The 14729-nt window shown below is 41.7% G+C and overlaps 1 protein-coding gene across 3 annotated transcripts in view; it reads left to right on the plus strand.

Moving 5' to 3' along the window:
• HAPLN1 (hyaluronan and proteoglycan link protein 1) overlaps positions 1 to 14729 on the plus strand; it is a 62728-nt gene that overhangs the window by 34247 nt on the left and 13752 nt on the right. For all 3 annotated transcript variants that reach the window (XM_035100010.2, XM_035100006.2, XM_035100009.2), the window contains exons 2-3: positions 1383 to 1508; positions 13037 to 13405. In XM_035100010.2, the coding sequence (XP_034955901.2) occupies positions 1409 to 1508; positions 13037 to 13405 (469 nt within the window). In that variant the 5' untranslated portion in view covers positions 1383 to 1408. The remainder of the gene's footprint in view (positions 1 to 1382; positions 1509 to 13036; positions 13406 to 14729) is intronic.

The following is a 14729-nucleotide window of genomic DNA, read 5'->3' on the forward strand; positions in this document are numbered from 1 at the left end:
TATTAAGTAGACAGGCTTCTACTGATGCAGCCGGTTCCCCAGAGGTTGAAATGGAATTCATATTGCCTCAAGACTTCCCTCTGTAATTTTTGCTCTGCGCCCAGCTGCTGTGAGTTACAGTGATTACCGCCAGTGCAGCAATGCTGCCATTATGCTCCTGCAGCAGTGCAACATCATAGATTGGCTCAGGGTGCCATTGCAGTGTACAGGCCATGGCATCCTATTGCAAACAGCCTTTGTTGTATTTGCAAGATCAGCAGCTCATGTTAGCCTGCAAAACAGCTGGGAGCGAATGCAGACATAGTCTGTAAAATCTGCACTAGAATAAGAGTCTGACGGAGCTTCTTTGCCTCCAAATTTAACGAGGCTTTGATCTGTAATTTTGCTCTGCACCCCAAGTGCAGATACGCCCTAAGTTTTGATGCAGATTGTATTGGCCTTGTTCTTTTTTTTATCTGCTGAATCTATTCTGGCCACAATACATTATTTCCAAGCACATTTGAAAAGGACAGTGAATGCCTAGTTATGAAAATGATGCCTCTAGAGAACATGACAGGCTGAACCTTCTGCATCAGAGCCCTTGCATTTTGTGTCCTCTTATCTATTTTGGGTCTTCATTTGCCTAATTACTACTCTGAGGCTGGCAGAGATTTCCCCTGCAGCGCTCAGCAGCTCTGCTGACTGCAGAGACCCTACCTGGCACACAATTTAGTGCGTCAGCATTCTAGATAGAAATGAATGAAAAATCAATCAGGGCAACTGCAGTGGCAGCACATGCAACTCTAACCTACTTTGTGCATGGTTTCCAACATTTCACTGTAGACTCTAAAATGGTAAGTGTACCTGAAATAAAGTGTGCCTGTATTGGTCAGCCTCTATGCTCCTTAGGTTTGACGAAGACATCACACCCTACGCTAATGTGTGTGTGTTTGTGTGTGTGTGTGTGTGTGTGTGTGTGTGTGTATGCAATACATACTATATTGGAGAGATATAGAACATGGTTGTTTAAAGAAAATAAATAGAATAAATTCAACAAACCCAAGTCCACTATGCATTTAAGAATCACAACCATTGCTTATTTTAGCATTTGGAGAAGATGATTGCGTGCTTTCGGTTCTTATTATACTTTTAATGGACAAAGTTATTCAACTGCAAACATATCTCAATTAAGCATCGGTTAATAGTCTCTGCAGCTAACTCTCTAATAAGAGGATTAACTTTAAAGTGCTGCTTGAAGAGTCACTCGCTGCTAACTTTTCAAGCACAGTGGGTTAAATTTTCATAGAGCAATGAGAAAAAGATGGGCTGTAACAAGTTGTGCATTGCATCACTGTTAAGCTTTCCAAATTTCACCAGCTTCTTTGTATGTGGTACTCTTACAGTAAAGAAGATTCCTGGGCTATAAAAGATGAAGAGTCTACTTTTCCTGGTGTTGATTTCTTTCTGCTGGGCTGATCATCATGCTGCCAACTTCACGCTGGACCATGACAGAATTATTCACATCCACGGTAAGTTAAAAAAGGAATTTAAGCTGCACTTGTGATGATATGCTGAAATTTTATGACTTGCATCTTTTTTTAAAAAAAAGAGAGAAAAAGATCAGATAGCTTGGTGCTGTGCTGCGTTATTATACTCTGAGCAATGAAGCCTGCTTTTAAATCTGTACAGTAGTGCATATTTTCAGTGTGCAATCTAATGACGATTTCTGAGACAGAAACAGTATTTGTTAAAATAAGAGTGCATGCATATTGAAAGAAGCAAACAAGCAATTAGTTTAGCCAGAAAAGTATTTGCCTTACTGTAGAATAAATATGATCTAAAACACATCATATAAGCAAAGACTTCCCTTTCGCAGGTAAATGACTGGTTATTAAGACACTGTATTGAAAAAATGAGGCATCAGTTGAAAACTCAAGCAGTATAAAAAGTGCCTTACCTCAACAAATAGATGCTTTCCCCCATAGCTTTCTTTCCTATATAGTGGTATCTTGTCCCTCTGCATAATCCTGTGTATCCATTTGAATTCTAAAGCTTACAGCTGGCTGTATGAAGCTTTGAGGCTGCAGTGCAATGCAGCTGTTTTCCAGCTCCAGTTTTAGCAGTTGAGGGTCATCCTGTATGAAGCAAGCCAAAACATTTATTTATGCAAAAATGACAGGCAGAATAAAATACATCTATAGCTTCTCTCATTTGTATACAGTAAATTTTGACAACTTAAATAATGCAGCCTATGGGTGACTTTTAAAGTTTGGAGGTTCCATCCAATTTTTTTTAATATAAAAAACACCAAAAAAACCCCACAGTGTTTGCACTTTTTATAAACACGCACCACACTACATTTTGACACCAAGAAGGGTTTAGCATTTGCAGTCGTCTCAGTGAAGATTTCAGGAGCTGAGAGTCTCCAGGCACCAGGCACTATCTTCAAGGTCAAAAAAGAAATTGCACCGGATTGGTGTGGTAATGGAAAGTGACACTAGAAAGGAGTGCAAGCTGAATGGTTAAAAGAAGGTGTAAATCAAAATATAAAAGCAATGGCCTTTTTAGTGTGTATTAACTGGTTCATTCCGAAGAATTTAGCTCTTTCCTTTGCAGGTGTTGTCTAGTTGATAATATTTCTTTTTGGACCATAACTTCATATCAGCACATGCCTCCTGAGCGAAGGACACTTTCTAAACACTTGATGTATAACATATTTTTAAATATGATGCTTTTAATTTGTTAGTTGTAGATGCGTTACTTATACCTCAGAGCATGTCCTCACTACGAACTAAAACCATGACCTTCTCTGAAGAAATTAGGGGAGAGGTGCGCAATAAAAGGCTTTGCAAGTGACAGTACTTCTATTTTAATTCTATCAGGAAACCTTGTTGCCTCTTTGTAATGTCCCTTTCAAGCAGCAAACTACTGCTGAACCCTTGGTTAGTAATAAAGCACAAAAGAGCTTCTTCTGAAGCAAACCTACAGCAGTTGGAATTTATCTGGTAGTATTCCCAGTGGCAATGCACAGGTACAAATGCAGAACTTTCAGCGTGTCCATAAAACTTTAGTTCTCACACCATTCAGCCCCAATCCTGGGGCACTATACCCTTCCTCCATACAAAGGGCTTCTGAAAAAGAAACAGAGTGGTAGACCTATTCTCTCTTTTTTGTGATTCATGGCTCTCTTGCACACACATTGCTAACATTTTAAGCTGTCCATTGACTGACACAGAGGTTGAGCTAAATAAAAGAATCTAGTAGGAGAACATTGTAGCCTACTAGGATTCTCTCAGTGACTGGGCTTTAAGATGACAAAACTTGAATAAGCACATTTCAAAGGAAGACAGCAGTGTGAAGCCACTGAAATCCAATTCATCAAGAATGCCAGGCACTATGGGTCTAAACAGAAACAATGGTTTCCTGTCCCACTATCAATGTTAATTAACAACACCGTTAAGCAGATTGTGTTATCACTTATCATTGCTGTTGTGAAGGGACATGTCTTTATTTTAATTGAACTGTGTGACATTTTCTGCATTGCATTTCCCCCTGAACTTGCTGCTTACAATCCATGTGTGGTGTACCTGGAACTGGGGTTAACACTTTCTGTATCTGATGAAGTGGACACAAAAATTCATGCCATTCACGCCATTAAAATGTGCTAAACTTCCATGTGCCACTTGTTTGCTAAACAAAAAAAGGGTGTAAGGGCAGCTTAACAACAGACAACTAACCAAAAGGAAGTAGATCTTAGTGGTAGGAAGTGTCAGAGAATACGCCAGGGGAGAGTAGCCTAGAACAGTGTTTCCCAACCTTGTGCCTCCAGATGTTTTGGGACTACAACTCCCATCATCCCTAGCTAGCAAGACCAGTGGTCATGAATGTTGGGAATTGTAGTCCGAAAACATCTGGAGGCACAAGGTTGGGAAACACTGGCCTAGAACAGTGTGCTAATATAGGGAAAGACCAGCATGATCAGATGCAAGAGAAGGCAGGGCTCCAGATGTGGTGGAATAATGACCACTGAATGTTGCAGCAGCACACAAGTGAAATCTTCTCTTTAATAACTTGCATCCCTCAGTTTTTAGCATATGCCGCTTCGTAATTTCCCCAAAGTACTTCATTAGTGTTGTAGATTCTGAGAGGAGTTTGTGACTAGGTTCTAGCCAGTGGTTTTTCACAGCATAATTACAATTATTGTGGGGTGTTTTTGTTTGTTTTTTGTTTTTGTTTTTTAAAAAGCAAGATTCAAATGACAGTGAGCATTTAAAAGCAAGGGTGGACAGAACAATCCTATGGTCCAGGCATGTCACATGGCTACTATGCATGGGTAAAGGTATGGGTAGGACCAGATAAAATAGTCATGACCCAGTTCTCACCTTACAAAGTCAACAGGGTGCCAACAGCTGCAGAAACCAATGCTAATATAGCAATCCCAGCAGACATTCCCACCACCATCCATCTTCTTCAAACTTTCACAGCTGGAAGTTGAAGTAGTGTGGGTGTGAAAGGGCTTTGTTACCATCCCTGCTACAGAGGGCTATGGCATCATGATGACATCAGGTGATTGGCAGTTGGGCTGCCCCACCCAACACAGGGGGTATAAAGATCTGGTCCTTCCATGAGCAAAGGTTCTCCATCCCTGGTCTAAGGGGAAGGGCTTTGGTGAGCTTTATGGGGAATGTAGGTTGGCAAGTTGTAAGGGTTGGAGATGACTTTGGTGAGGAGAGAGGAGACAGGATGGCTTTGGCAATGAGTAAAGAGATGGGCTTTTTGGTCAGGGGTTGGGGTTAGATAGGGTTTGCAAGCAAAGCAAAGTGAGCAGCAATGGCAGCCCCTAGTTAATGTTCATTTGGAGAAATGGGTGGGATAGATTTTTACAACAACAGCAGCCTGCCATTTTAAACAGTTTGCAGTTGCTAAACTGTGGATGTGTTAAACAGTTAAAGGATACAATGTCTTTCTTTCCTCTTCCATCTATATTTGTATTTACAGATAGGATCAGTTTAATTTGAACTCGGTCTGTTCCATCTGACATCTAGATCTCCAGCTAATGAGAGACTGTGTATCAGAGGCCCCATCTGGCATTAATCCTTGCAACAATAATGTGGAGAGTGGGGAGGAAAGTCTGATAGGTTTGGGAATAGCAGCATAGATAGAAAAAAACTAAGCATACTTAAGAAGCCAAATGAATATAAAATGATTTTGCTGACTGGGCATCTGATACCAAAAGATTCTCAGTTCAGAAACATGGCAAAAGAAACCCCCACAAAATTAAAAGCCGTGAAGCTGCCCTCCCAAGGGAGGCACTAGCACTTTCCAGGAGAGACACAACCTGCTAGTATGTGCCTTGACCAAGACATGTGATGGAGTGTCACACACTCACCAGACTTGAAATAACTGTGAATGGACTGTGTGATCCATTTCATTGAGCACTCTCTTCACTTGTTCTACACAGGGTATCCTCTACTTAAGAACCCCAGAGCAATGTTGAGCTCATCCTTTGAGCCAGGGCACATCTAACAACTAACTGGGTTTAGGCTTCAGTGGCAAGCTAAGAATTCTGCCTGCCCTGCATCTCATCTGCTCCCCTTTGGCACCCACCTCTCCTCAGCTCCCCTTCACCTAGAGTCAGCATTATGGGGGACCATTTCCAGCCTAGATTAAGATGACTCTAGAAATGCTTCTTAATGGCTTTGAGAACCAGGTACACTTACCTGGGAATAAACTTCTTTTAAGATGGGGAAAATACATCCAGGTCGTTGGGTATGCCACTTAAGAGCAATTTATTACCTTCATGTTTCATTTGTGATCCCAAGTAACCCACAGTCTTTTTAAAATTAAAAATTAAAATATATTCTGCAAGCAAAAGAGAAGTTTGGGTGTGGAAAGGTGAATCACGCAATTTTACTTTGTTAGACTCAATTTTTATATATTAAGGAAAGTTCAGTTTTTTATCAGACAGCATCAGTTGTTCACAATCCTAACCTGGTTTGCACACCATTTTAAACTATAATTAAATGAAAGTACTGGTGCACCCTGCTGAATTTTTAAGTTCTGGGAACTTGGCCATAGCCTGACTTAGCGTTACATCTGAACTCAAGTTTGTGGTGTTTTTCTTCAAACAAACCATGAGAAGTATCCAAGGTTTATTCTTGGTTTAGTTTTCATGGTCTGTTTGAGGAAAACAAACCACAAGCCCAGGTTTGGATGTAACACTAAGCCAGACTATGGCTTAGTTGACCGTGCAGCAGGAGTGGAGGGGGAGAGAAGCAGTCACATTATCAGCAGTGTGCACCAGCCTGCTGCATGTTCACCTTTAGTTTTGTTTACCTGTGGTTTAAAGTCCCTCTAACCTGAAAGACCCAGGTTCAAATCCCCAGCTAGCCACTATCAGCATAACCTACTTGTTGTGGGGATGAGAAGAGGGGAAAGGTTGAATCATGTATGCCACCTTGAAATGTTGGTGGAATTGTGAGATAAAAATATAATTGATGGTGTTGACTATTTTTTGGTAGAAAGTTCATTCATGCAAAAATGTGATGCCTGGATACTTTAGCCCAAACAGCAACCATGTTAACTAATTATTTGAGCAAATGTAATTACTTTAGCCCAGGCATCCCCAAACTGCGGCCCTCCAGATGTTTTGGCCTACAACTCCCATGATTCCTAGCTAAGAGGACCAGTGGTCAGGGATGATGGGAATTGTAGTCCAAAACATCTGGAGGGCCAAAGTCTGGGGATGTCTGCTTTAGCCACACAAAAATCAATTGGACCCAAAATGGTTCATGTTCCAAAAAAAAAAAAACCTTCCAGTCAGCTTGAAATATTATGATAATATTTGCCTCTCAGTAATGCAAGTTTTTGTTGCAGATGAATAAGTATTTTTTCAGGATCCAACTGAGCTCAATATAACAGTCACAAAATGTAGGACAGTTGAAAATAAACACTCATTAAATAGCTAACATGGTAATACATCTTTGAGCTTGGTACACGAATTCAGTCAAAATTACTGATTTATGCTGGTGCTGTCTTTCTGAAGCCAAAATAAATAATAAACAAAAATCCAAGCACTTTGGCTGCACTGGTCTATATATGTCAAACAATAGTGATAAAAAGTCTAAGCACATTATAAACTTACATGTAAGTTTTATAAAAGCTTAATTTTCATGACTTCGCCCAAATAATTCTAGCAATCCATGGTAAAATGGAATGATCATTAAACTAGTTTAAGGTTTAGGTCTACATGGGAGTAAAAACCCCATAAACAGTGGGACTTACCTTCAGGGTAGACATGCATGGGATTGTGCATAGCTTGTGTCAGACATGCCCTCTCAGGATTTTTCCCCCAAAATGCAGCAGGTCTAGGATGTCTAAGGGTTGTGGAAGGTTCCTTTATCTTAAGAAAATGTGGACTGTAATGAAAACTACAATTACCTAGCATAGTGTTTATATAAAAAAATATAGATTCATTTCATGTATAGACTATTAAAAGTTTTTGCCCCATATTATTTTTCTACCAACAATCTAGAAGTGTTTGGGAAACTTTATATCTTAATCTCAAAGCGTGACAGTTTTCATATCAGCTTGTCTCTTTTATATACGTTGAACATAAATATCGGTTGAATTTTTTTTAAAAAATGCAAAACAGCGATCCCTGAAGCTTTTAATTTGTCATGTTTCTTGTAGCACAGTCTTTTCCTCTGATGCTAAAAATTTCATTAACCCAAATTGTTTTATAAGTATAGTAGTACAGTAGATAAATATATGTGACTTCTGCTTCTCCCCCCCCCCAAAAAAACCACACACCATGTTATCCATGGGCATGCATGGGTACAAGGAATGAAATACTGCGGAATTGCTCATCTTTTAGAAACCAGTCTGAACGCTTTGTAGTCTAATTCCCAGACATATATCATGCTGCTTTCATTCCTTATTCCCATCAAATATACTTTTCCTGCTGTTTTATTGTTTCCTTCCTAATCTGGTGTGCAGATTTCTAGCCTCTCTCTCTGTAACTGAATATGGAACACTATTTAAGTGACTACCAGCTTTAGATGCCTCCCCACTCCAGGTCCTAAATCGAGAATGGCGAACTTGTTGTTCTCCAGATGTTTGGACTAGAAAGCCCATTATCCCTTACCATTGCCCGTGCTGGCTAGGGCTGATGCGAACTGTAGTCAAACAATATGTGGAATGCCACATGTTCCCCATCCCTCTCCTAAATTAAGAAACTTTTTTCAGGAGTCAGTTTCTCAGTGGTACATGTGAGAGCCACATGGGTGTGCTTTTTCCTCCTTAGCGAAAACACTTCCTTTTCAACCATGATGATTCACTGGCTTGTCTTCCCCAGTATATGTAATGCTAAGAGACAGTTGTGTCTGCGGCCAGGGTTATTGTTTTCTTTGCAAAATATGTAAGAGAACAGGGATCAAAAGGGCACTGGAGGAGAGTTACTCTACCAGCTGGGCTGTGTCATTTTCAGCTTTGGGTATACCACTGTTATCCCCAAGGCAGGAACATACCGTGAAACACTTATGATTCACCAACTACCAAGGTTTTTGCAACTATTGGCCAACTCTTCTGAACATGTTGACATGCCCGTAACCAAAAGTTTGAAGTCTGTTATAAGGCATAAATAAATCCTTTGCTAGTAATTGTCAATACATGAAGTTTGAAACAGAAGAAAGATCTGTTGACTGGGTCTGTTTTGGATGTCTTTCAAAATAGTTGCACCCCGAGGCCCCCAAGCCCTTTCCCAAGTAAATAACTTCACACTGACACGTAATTTTGGTTTAAGTTAATGGGCAAAATTTAGGCCACAACTTTATTGATTACAGCAAAGTGAGTGGCATTGGCTTAGGCATTGGCAACAGACTATAACTGACTCCTGCCTCTCTGGCTGGTAGTCTGAAAGGGTAAACACCAAACAAGGGAGCAACATCAATGAAGATCAACTGAAGCTCACCCCGGGGTTCCTGTGGTCCTGGCATGGCCCTAGCCCCTCAAGCAGACTTCGGATGAGATCCAGGACCCTCAGATTCCTTATTCATGGAGGGGCAGGTGATGGCCGCACCTCCCCTCCCACACACTTCGTTAAGCCAATGCATAACCACCAAGCCGTGCCTCAGCCACGCCGCGCTGCCGCTTTTATAGGCCCCTAACCCACCAATCACGCCACCCACACTGATTGGCTCAAACAGCCTGATGTGATTGTGGGGCTATACTGACAAGGCCTGGGCCACATCCAGCACCTTCAACCTGGTGTTGGTTGTCTCACCCAGGCCCCTTGTTAAAGAGGGTCCCATCTACTTATTTTTGTTTGTTTGTTTAAAATATTTCTAGTCTATTCTTCATTACTAAAATCAATCCAAATGAAAACCAAGTATTGGGGTAGGAGAGCTGGAAAAATAACACACATCTGGCAACCAATGTGCCCCTTGGGTTTCAAATAGTGCGTGGGTAGACCACTCTAAAAAGCCCAGGACACAAATTTCATGGCCCTCTAGCAGCTACAGTGGCTCATTTATCAGAAGTAATGTATTTGGCATTAAATCTGGAAGTGTATACTCTACTCAATTCTGATCAAACTAAGCCTCCTAGGGCAGATATTGTGCCACTGAGTTATGACTCTTACCCACAAAACCACTTTTAGTCCTGTGCCAAGCAATGAAATTACGTTCATATGAACATAATTTCATTGCTTGAAGATGCATGGCAGTTGAAGACTTACTATGTAATTATAATATGATAACTATGTATGGAAATGACATGTTGCTGTCCTGCTACTGCTTATGTCAGGGGAAGTGCTATAGGCACACAGTAGTCTTTCTCCTTCCAAACGCAGTGGTGGAGGACACCTTCCTTGCTTAACCACCCAAAACTTTGTCTATGAATTAGAGCCTTTAAATCTGGATGAAAAAGCAAGCTTCATATAAATGCACTCCATATAAATGTACTTTATACCATCAAAAAATTAATTTTATGCAAGGTCAGAGTGATAGTCATATAGTCAGTATTTCTCATAGTAGTAGTAGTAGTAGTAATAATAATAATAATAATAATAATAATAATAATAATAATAATAATAATTTATACCCCGCCCATCTGGCTGGGTTTCCCCAACCACTCTGGGCGGCTTCCAACAGAAAAATAAAATAAAATAATCTATTAAACTTTGAAAGCCTCCCTAAACAGGGCTGAAATCAGATGTCTTCTAAAAGTCTGGTAGCTGTTTTTCTCTTTGACATCTGATAGGAGGGCCACTACCGAGAAGGCCCTCTGCCTGGTTCCCTGCAACTTGGCTTCTCGCAATGAGGGAACCGCCAGAAGGCCCTCTGTGCTGGACCTCAGTGTCCGGGCAGAACGATGGGGGTGGAGACGCTCCTTCAGGTATACTGGACCGAGGCCATTTAGGGCTTTAAAGGTCAGCACCAACACTTTGAATTGTGCTCGGAAATGTACTGGGAGCCAATGTAGATCTTTCAAGACCAGTGTTACGTGGTCTCGGTGGCCACTCCCAGTCACCAGTCTAGCTGCCGCATTCTGGAGTAGTTGTAGTTTCCAGGTCAATCAAAGGTAGCCCCACATAGAGCACATTGCAGTAGTCCAAGTGAGAGATAACTAGAGCATGCACCACTCTGGCAAGACAGTCTGCAGGCAGGTAGGGTCTCAGCCTACGTACCAGATGGAGCTGATAGACAGCTGCCCTGGACACAGAATTGACCTGCGCCTCCATGGACAGCTGTGAGTCCAAAATGACTCCCAGGTTGCGCACCTAGTCCTTCAGGGGCACAGGTACCCCATTCAGGACCAGGGAGTCCTCCACACCTGCCTGCCTCCTGTCCCCCACAAACCATACTTCTGTCTTGTCAGGATTCAACCTCAATCTGTTAGCTGCCATCCATCCTCCAACTGCCTCCAGGCACTCACACAGGACCTTCACCACCCTCACTCGTTCTGATTTGAAAGAGAGGTAGAGGTTGGTATCATCCGCATACTGATGAACACCCAGCCCAAACCCCCTGATGATCTCTCCCAGTGGCTGCATGTAGATGTTAAAAAGCATGGGGGAGAGGACAGAACCCTGAGGCACCCCACAAGTGAGAGCCCAGGGGTCTGAACACTCATCCCCCACCAACACTTTCTGAACATGGCCCAGGAGGAAGGAGCGGAATCACTGTATAACAGTGCCCCCAGCTCCCAACCCTTCTAGATGGTCCAGAAGGATGTTATGGTTGATGGTGTCAAAAGCTGCTGAGAGACCCAGCAGGACTAGGAAACAGCTCTCACCTTTGTCCCTAGCCCGCCGGAGATCATCAACCAGTGCGACCAAGGCAGTTTCAGTCCCATGATGAGGCCTGAATCCCGACTGGCTCCCGAGCAACAACTCGCTCAATCACCTTGCCCAAGAATGGAAGATTTGAGACTGGGTGATAGTTGGCCATATTGGCCACATCTAAAGATGGTTTTTAAAGAAGCGGTTTAATAACCGCCTCTTTCAGCGGGTCTGGGAAGGCTCCCTCATGGAGAGAAGCATTCACCAACCCGTGAAGCCCATCACCCAGCCCTTCCTGGCTAGCTTTTATAAGCCAGGATGGGCAAGGATCAAGGAGACAGGTGGTTGGTTTCACTCGTCCAAGCAGCCTGTCCACATCCTCGGAGGTAACAGATTGGAATTGATCCCACACAACTTGACTAGACAGACCTCTAGCACTCCCCCGCCCTGGCCCTACTCCCATGGTGGAGTCTACCTCTTCTGGAATCTGAGTGACTTTATCTGCAAAATTTTTTGCAAAATCGTTGCAGGAGGTCATAGGATTATATTGTTTTACATTAAGCTCTAAATATAAGCAAGCAATTGAACAAAGCATAAGAGTTCTGTGCCTTTGCATGCTATATACAAAAAGTTGATTTAAAAGTCCATGTCCTTGAGCCTAATACAGCACCCTAGATAGTGATCTACTGCTAATGGAGACCATTTGAGAAGGATAAATTGTTTTTGGAAAGGGCATTTTGTCTACACTTGTAATTGCCCCTTAATTAAAGGTTAAGGACTGTCATTTCTACAGAGAGGAGGAGGAATTCTCAGTGGGAAACCCTGAATGGGACTTCTTTGACTACAAATGAGAAGTTCTCAATACTCTCTTTATTACGATGTGTTATCATGCTTAAGCGTTTGTGTCATGTATTCACTAGTCACATTGCTGTGCCTCGGTTTACTCAGATGTAAAGGGAGATGCTGATGATGATGATGATGATGATGATGATTTATTTATACCCCGCCCATCTGGCTGGGTTTCCCCAGCCACTCTGGGCGACTTCCAACAGAATATTAAAATACAATAGTCGGTCAAACATTAAAAGCTTCCCTAAACTGTGCTGCCTTCAAATATCTTCTAAAAGTCTGGTAGTTGTTTTTCTCTTTGACCTCTAGTGGGAGGGCATTCCACAGGGTGGGTGCCACTACCAAGAAGGCCCTCTGCCTGGTTCCCTGTAACTTGGCTTCTCACAGCGTGGGAACCGCCAGAAGGCCCTCAGCACTGGACCTCAGTGTTCGGGCAGAACGATGGGGGTGGAGACACTCCTTCAGGTATACTGGGTGGAGATAAATAGTATAAGCACAGTATAGTGGTTTGTTTGTTTTTAAAGTATTTTTGTATTTGGCTTCCTGTGCATTGTGTGACTTGCCTCACTGCTTTAGTCATATGGAACATCTGCCTGCACACACATTTAGTTTCCACTTTATCTTCATGGCATATCTGAGTCTGGACTCTGGTATCCCCACCATTGTGCAGCTTGCATGTATGTTCCTAGACCACAAGTGGGTCTCTGTAGCTCTCCAGATATTAATGAATGACAACTGCCATCATCCCCAATCAATCACCTTGCTGATTGGGGCTCATGGGAACTGAAGTCCAATAATGCTTGGAAAGACCATAGGCTACGCACACACCCACAACCATGCGCAGGAATGCCACTTTTTAAAATTTGTGAAATGTAGGATAGAATGCCAAACTAATCATTGTTTCTTTTCTTCCCAATATGTGATCAGAAAATGGACCTCGCCTCCTTGTGGAAGCAGATCAAACAAAAATCTTCTCACAACGAGGTGGCAATGTTACACTGCCATGTAAATTTTATCGTGACCATGGATCATCTGACTCGGGATCCCATAAAATTCGGGTCAAGTGGACCAAACTCACCTCAGATTACCTCAAGGAAGTGGATGTCTATGTTGAAATGGGATATCACAAAAAGAGCTATGGGAATTACCAAGGAAGGGTTTTCCTGAAGAAAAGCACTGAAAACGATGCCTCCCTTGTAATCACAAATATAATGCTGGAGGATTATGGGAAATACAAATGTGAAGTGATTGAAGGTTTAGAAGATGACACAACTGTCATATCTTTGGACTTAGAAGGCAAGTAGTCCTGGAATTGCTGGTTGTTGTTGTTGTTGTTGTTGTTGTCATATTTCTTACCTACCCTTCACCATTAAGGTGCAATATCAAAATCAGTTAAAATAATTTATACTCAGAAGAATAGGATAGCCCATTATATATACTTCAGCATATGGTGAAAGATATACAATGAAGATGACAGACACACCTTTTGGAGACGTTGTTTCAATGAAGATGACAGACACACCTTTTGGAGACCTGTGGCCCTCCAGATGTTTTGGACTACAATTCCCATCTTCCCCAACCACTGGTCCTGCTAGCTAGGGATCATGGGAGTTGTAGGCCAAAACATCTGGAGGGCCGCATGTTTGACATGCCTGGCTTACATACATAGAACTCTTTGGAAAATTTACAATTTTAACTGCTGCTAAAGCCCCCTACTTCCACACCAGTGTGCCAATGTATATCAAGAACCCTGCACTAACTACTTCTGTAATAATATCTGCAAGGGCAGATATCATGAACTACATCATATGCAGTTTGATTCTTAGTCAAACAAGGTTATGTCACCTTCATTAAGTGGCTTAGATCTAGTGCAGCAAGAGCTTTTGTAGGGATGCATTTGAAGAATGCCACAACATTCTTTGTCTTGCTGTTTGCAGGCTAACATGTCTGCCATTCTTACCATAATTTATTTTTTTCTCTTAGAAAATATTAACTTTGCATCTGCTTCCCAATTTTAAAAAAACGCTAAAAGTTGACATGAAATCAAGGTGACTTGTTTTATTTAGCCATGAAATTATCTTATGTCTTCAAAAAAAAAAAAAACACAGAAAACACACACACACACACAAAAAACACAAGGAATTTAAGCGACTACAAGTTCTCTGTACATGTTAATGTTGTGGCACATTTCATTTTCTGTTCTGTCAACACAAGTGAGTTATAAGTCATTTTAGTAATAGTTTAGGATTTGTCTGTGATGAAATCAAGTTTTGGTCTTGGTACATTTTTAAGGGAGTGTCTTTTGATTTGTGTGGTGAACTCAGCAATTACAGGAAAGTGAGTTATTTCTCCCGCTTTGAGTCTGGTCCACCAACTGCAACAAGGTGCGTTCAAGCACCTTGTTTTAGTTGCCACATAACTGACACTGAAGAATACATGGTTGTGCACAAATGGCTTCTCTATATAATGCTTTTAAAAATACATTTTCAGTCCTCTTTTGGTATCCATTCATATTTATCTCTGCATTTTTACTTTGTGTCCCTTCCAAAAGAGACTAAGGCTGCAAAGGTTCCAAAAAGGAATGAGATGGAAGCTGGTGGGCTTCTAAGAACAGTAAGCT

This window comes from Zootoca vivipara, chromosome 11 (assembly GCF_963506605.1).
Source record: "Zootoca vivipara chromosome 11, rZooViv1.1, whole genome shotgun sequence".
NCBI classification, from domain to species: Eukaryota; Metazoa; Chordata; class Lepidosauria; order Squamata; family Lacertidae; genus Zootoca; species Zootoca vivipara.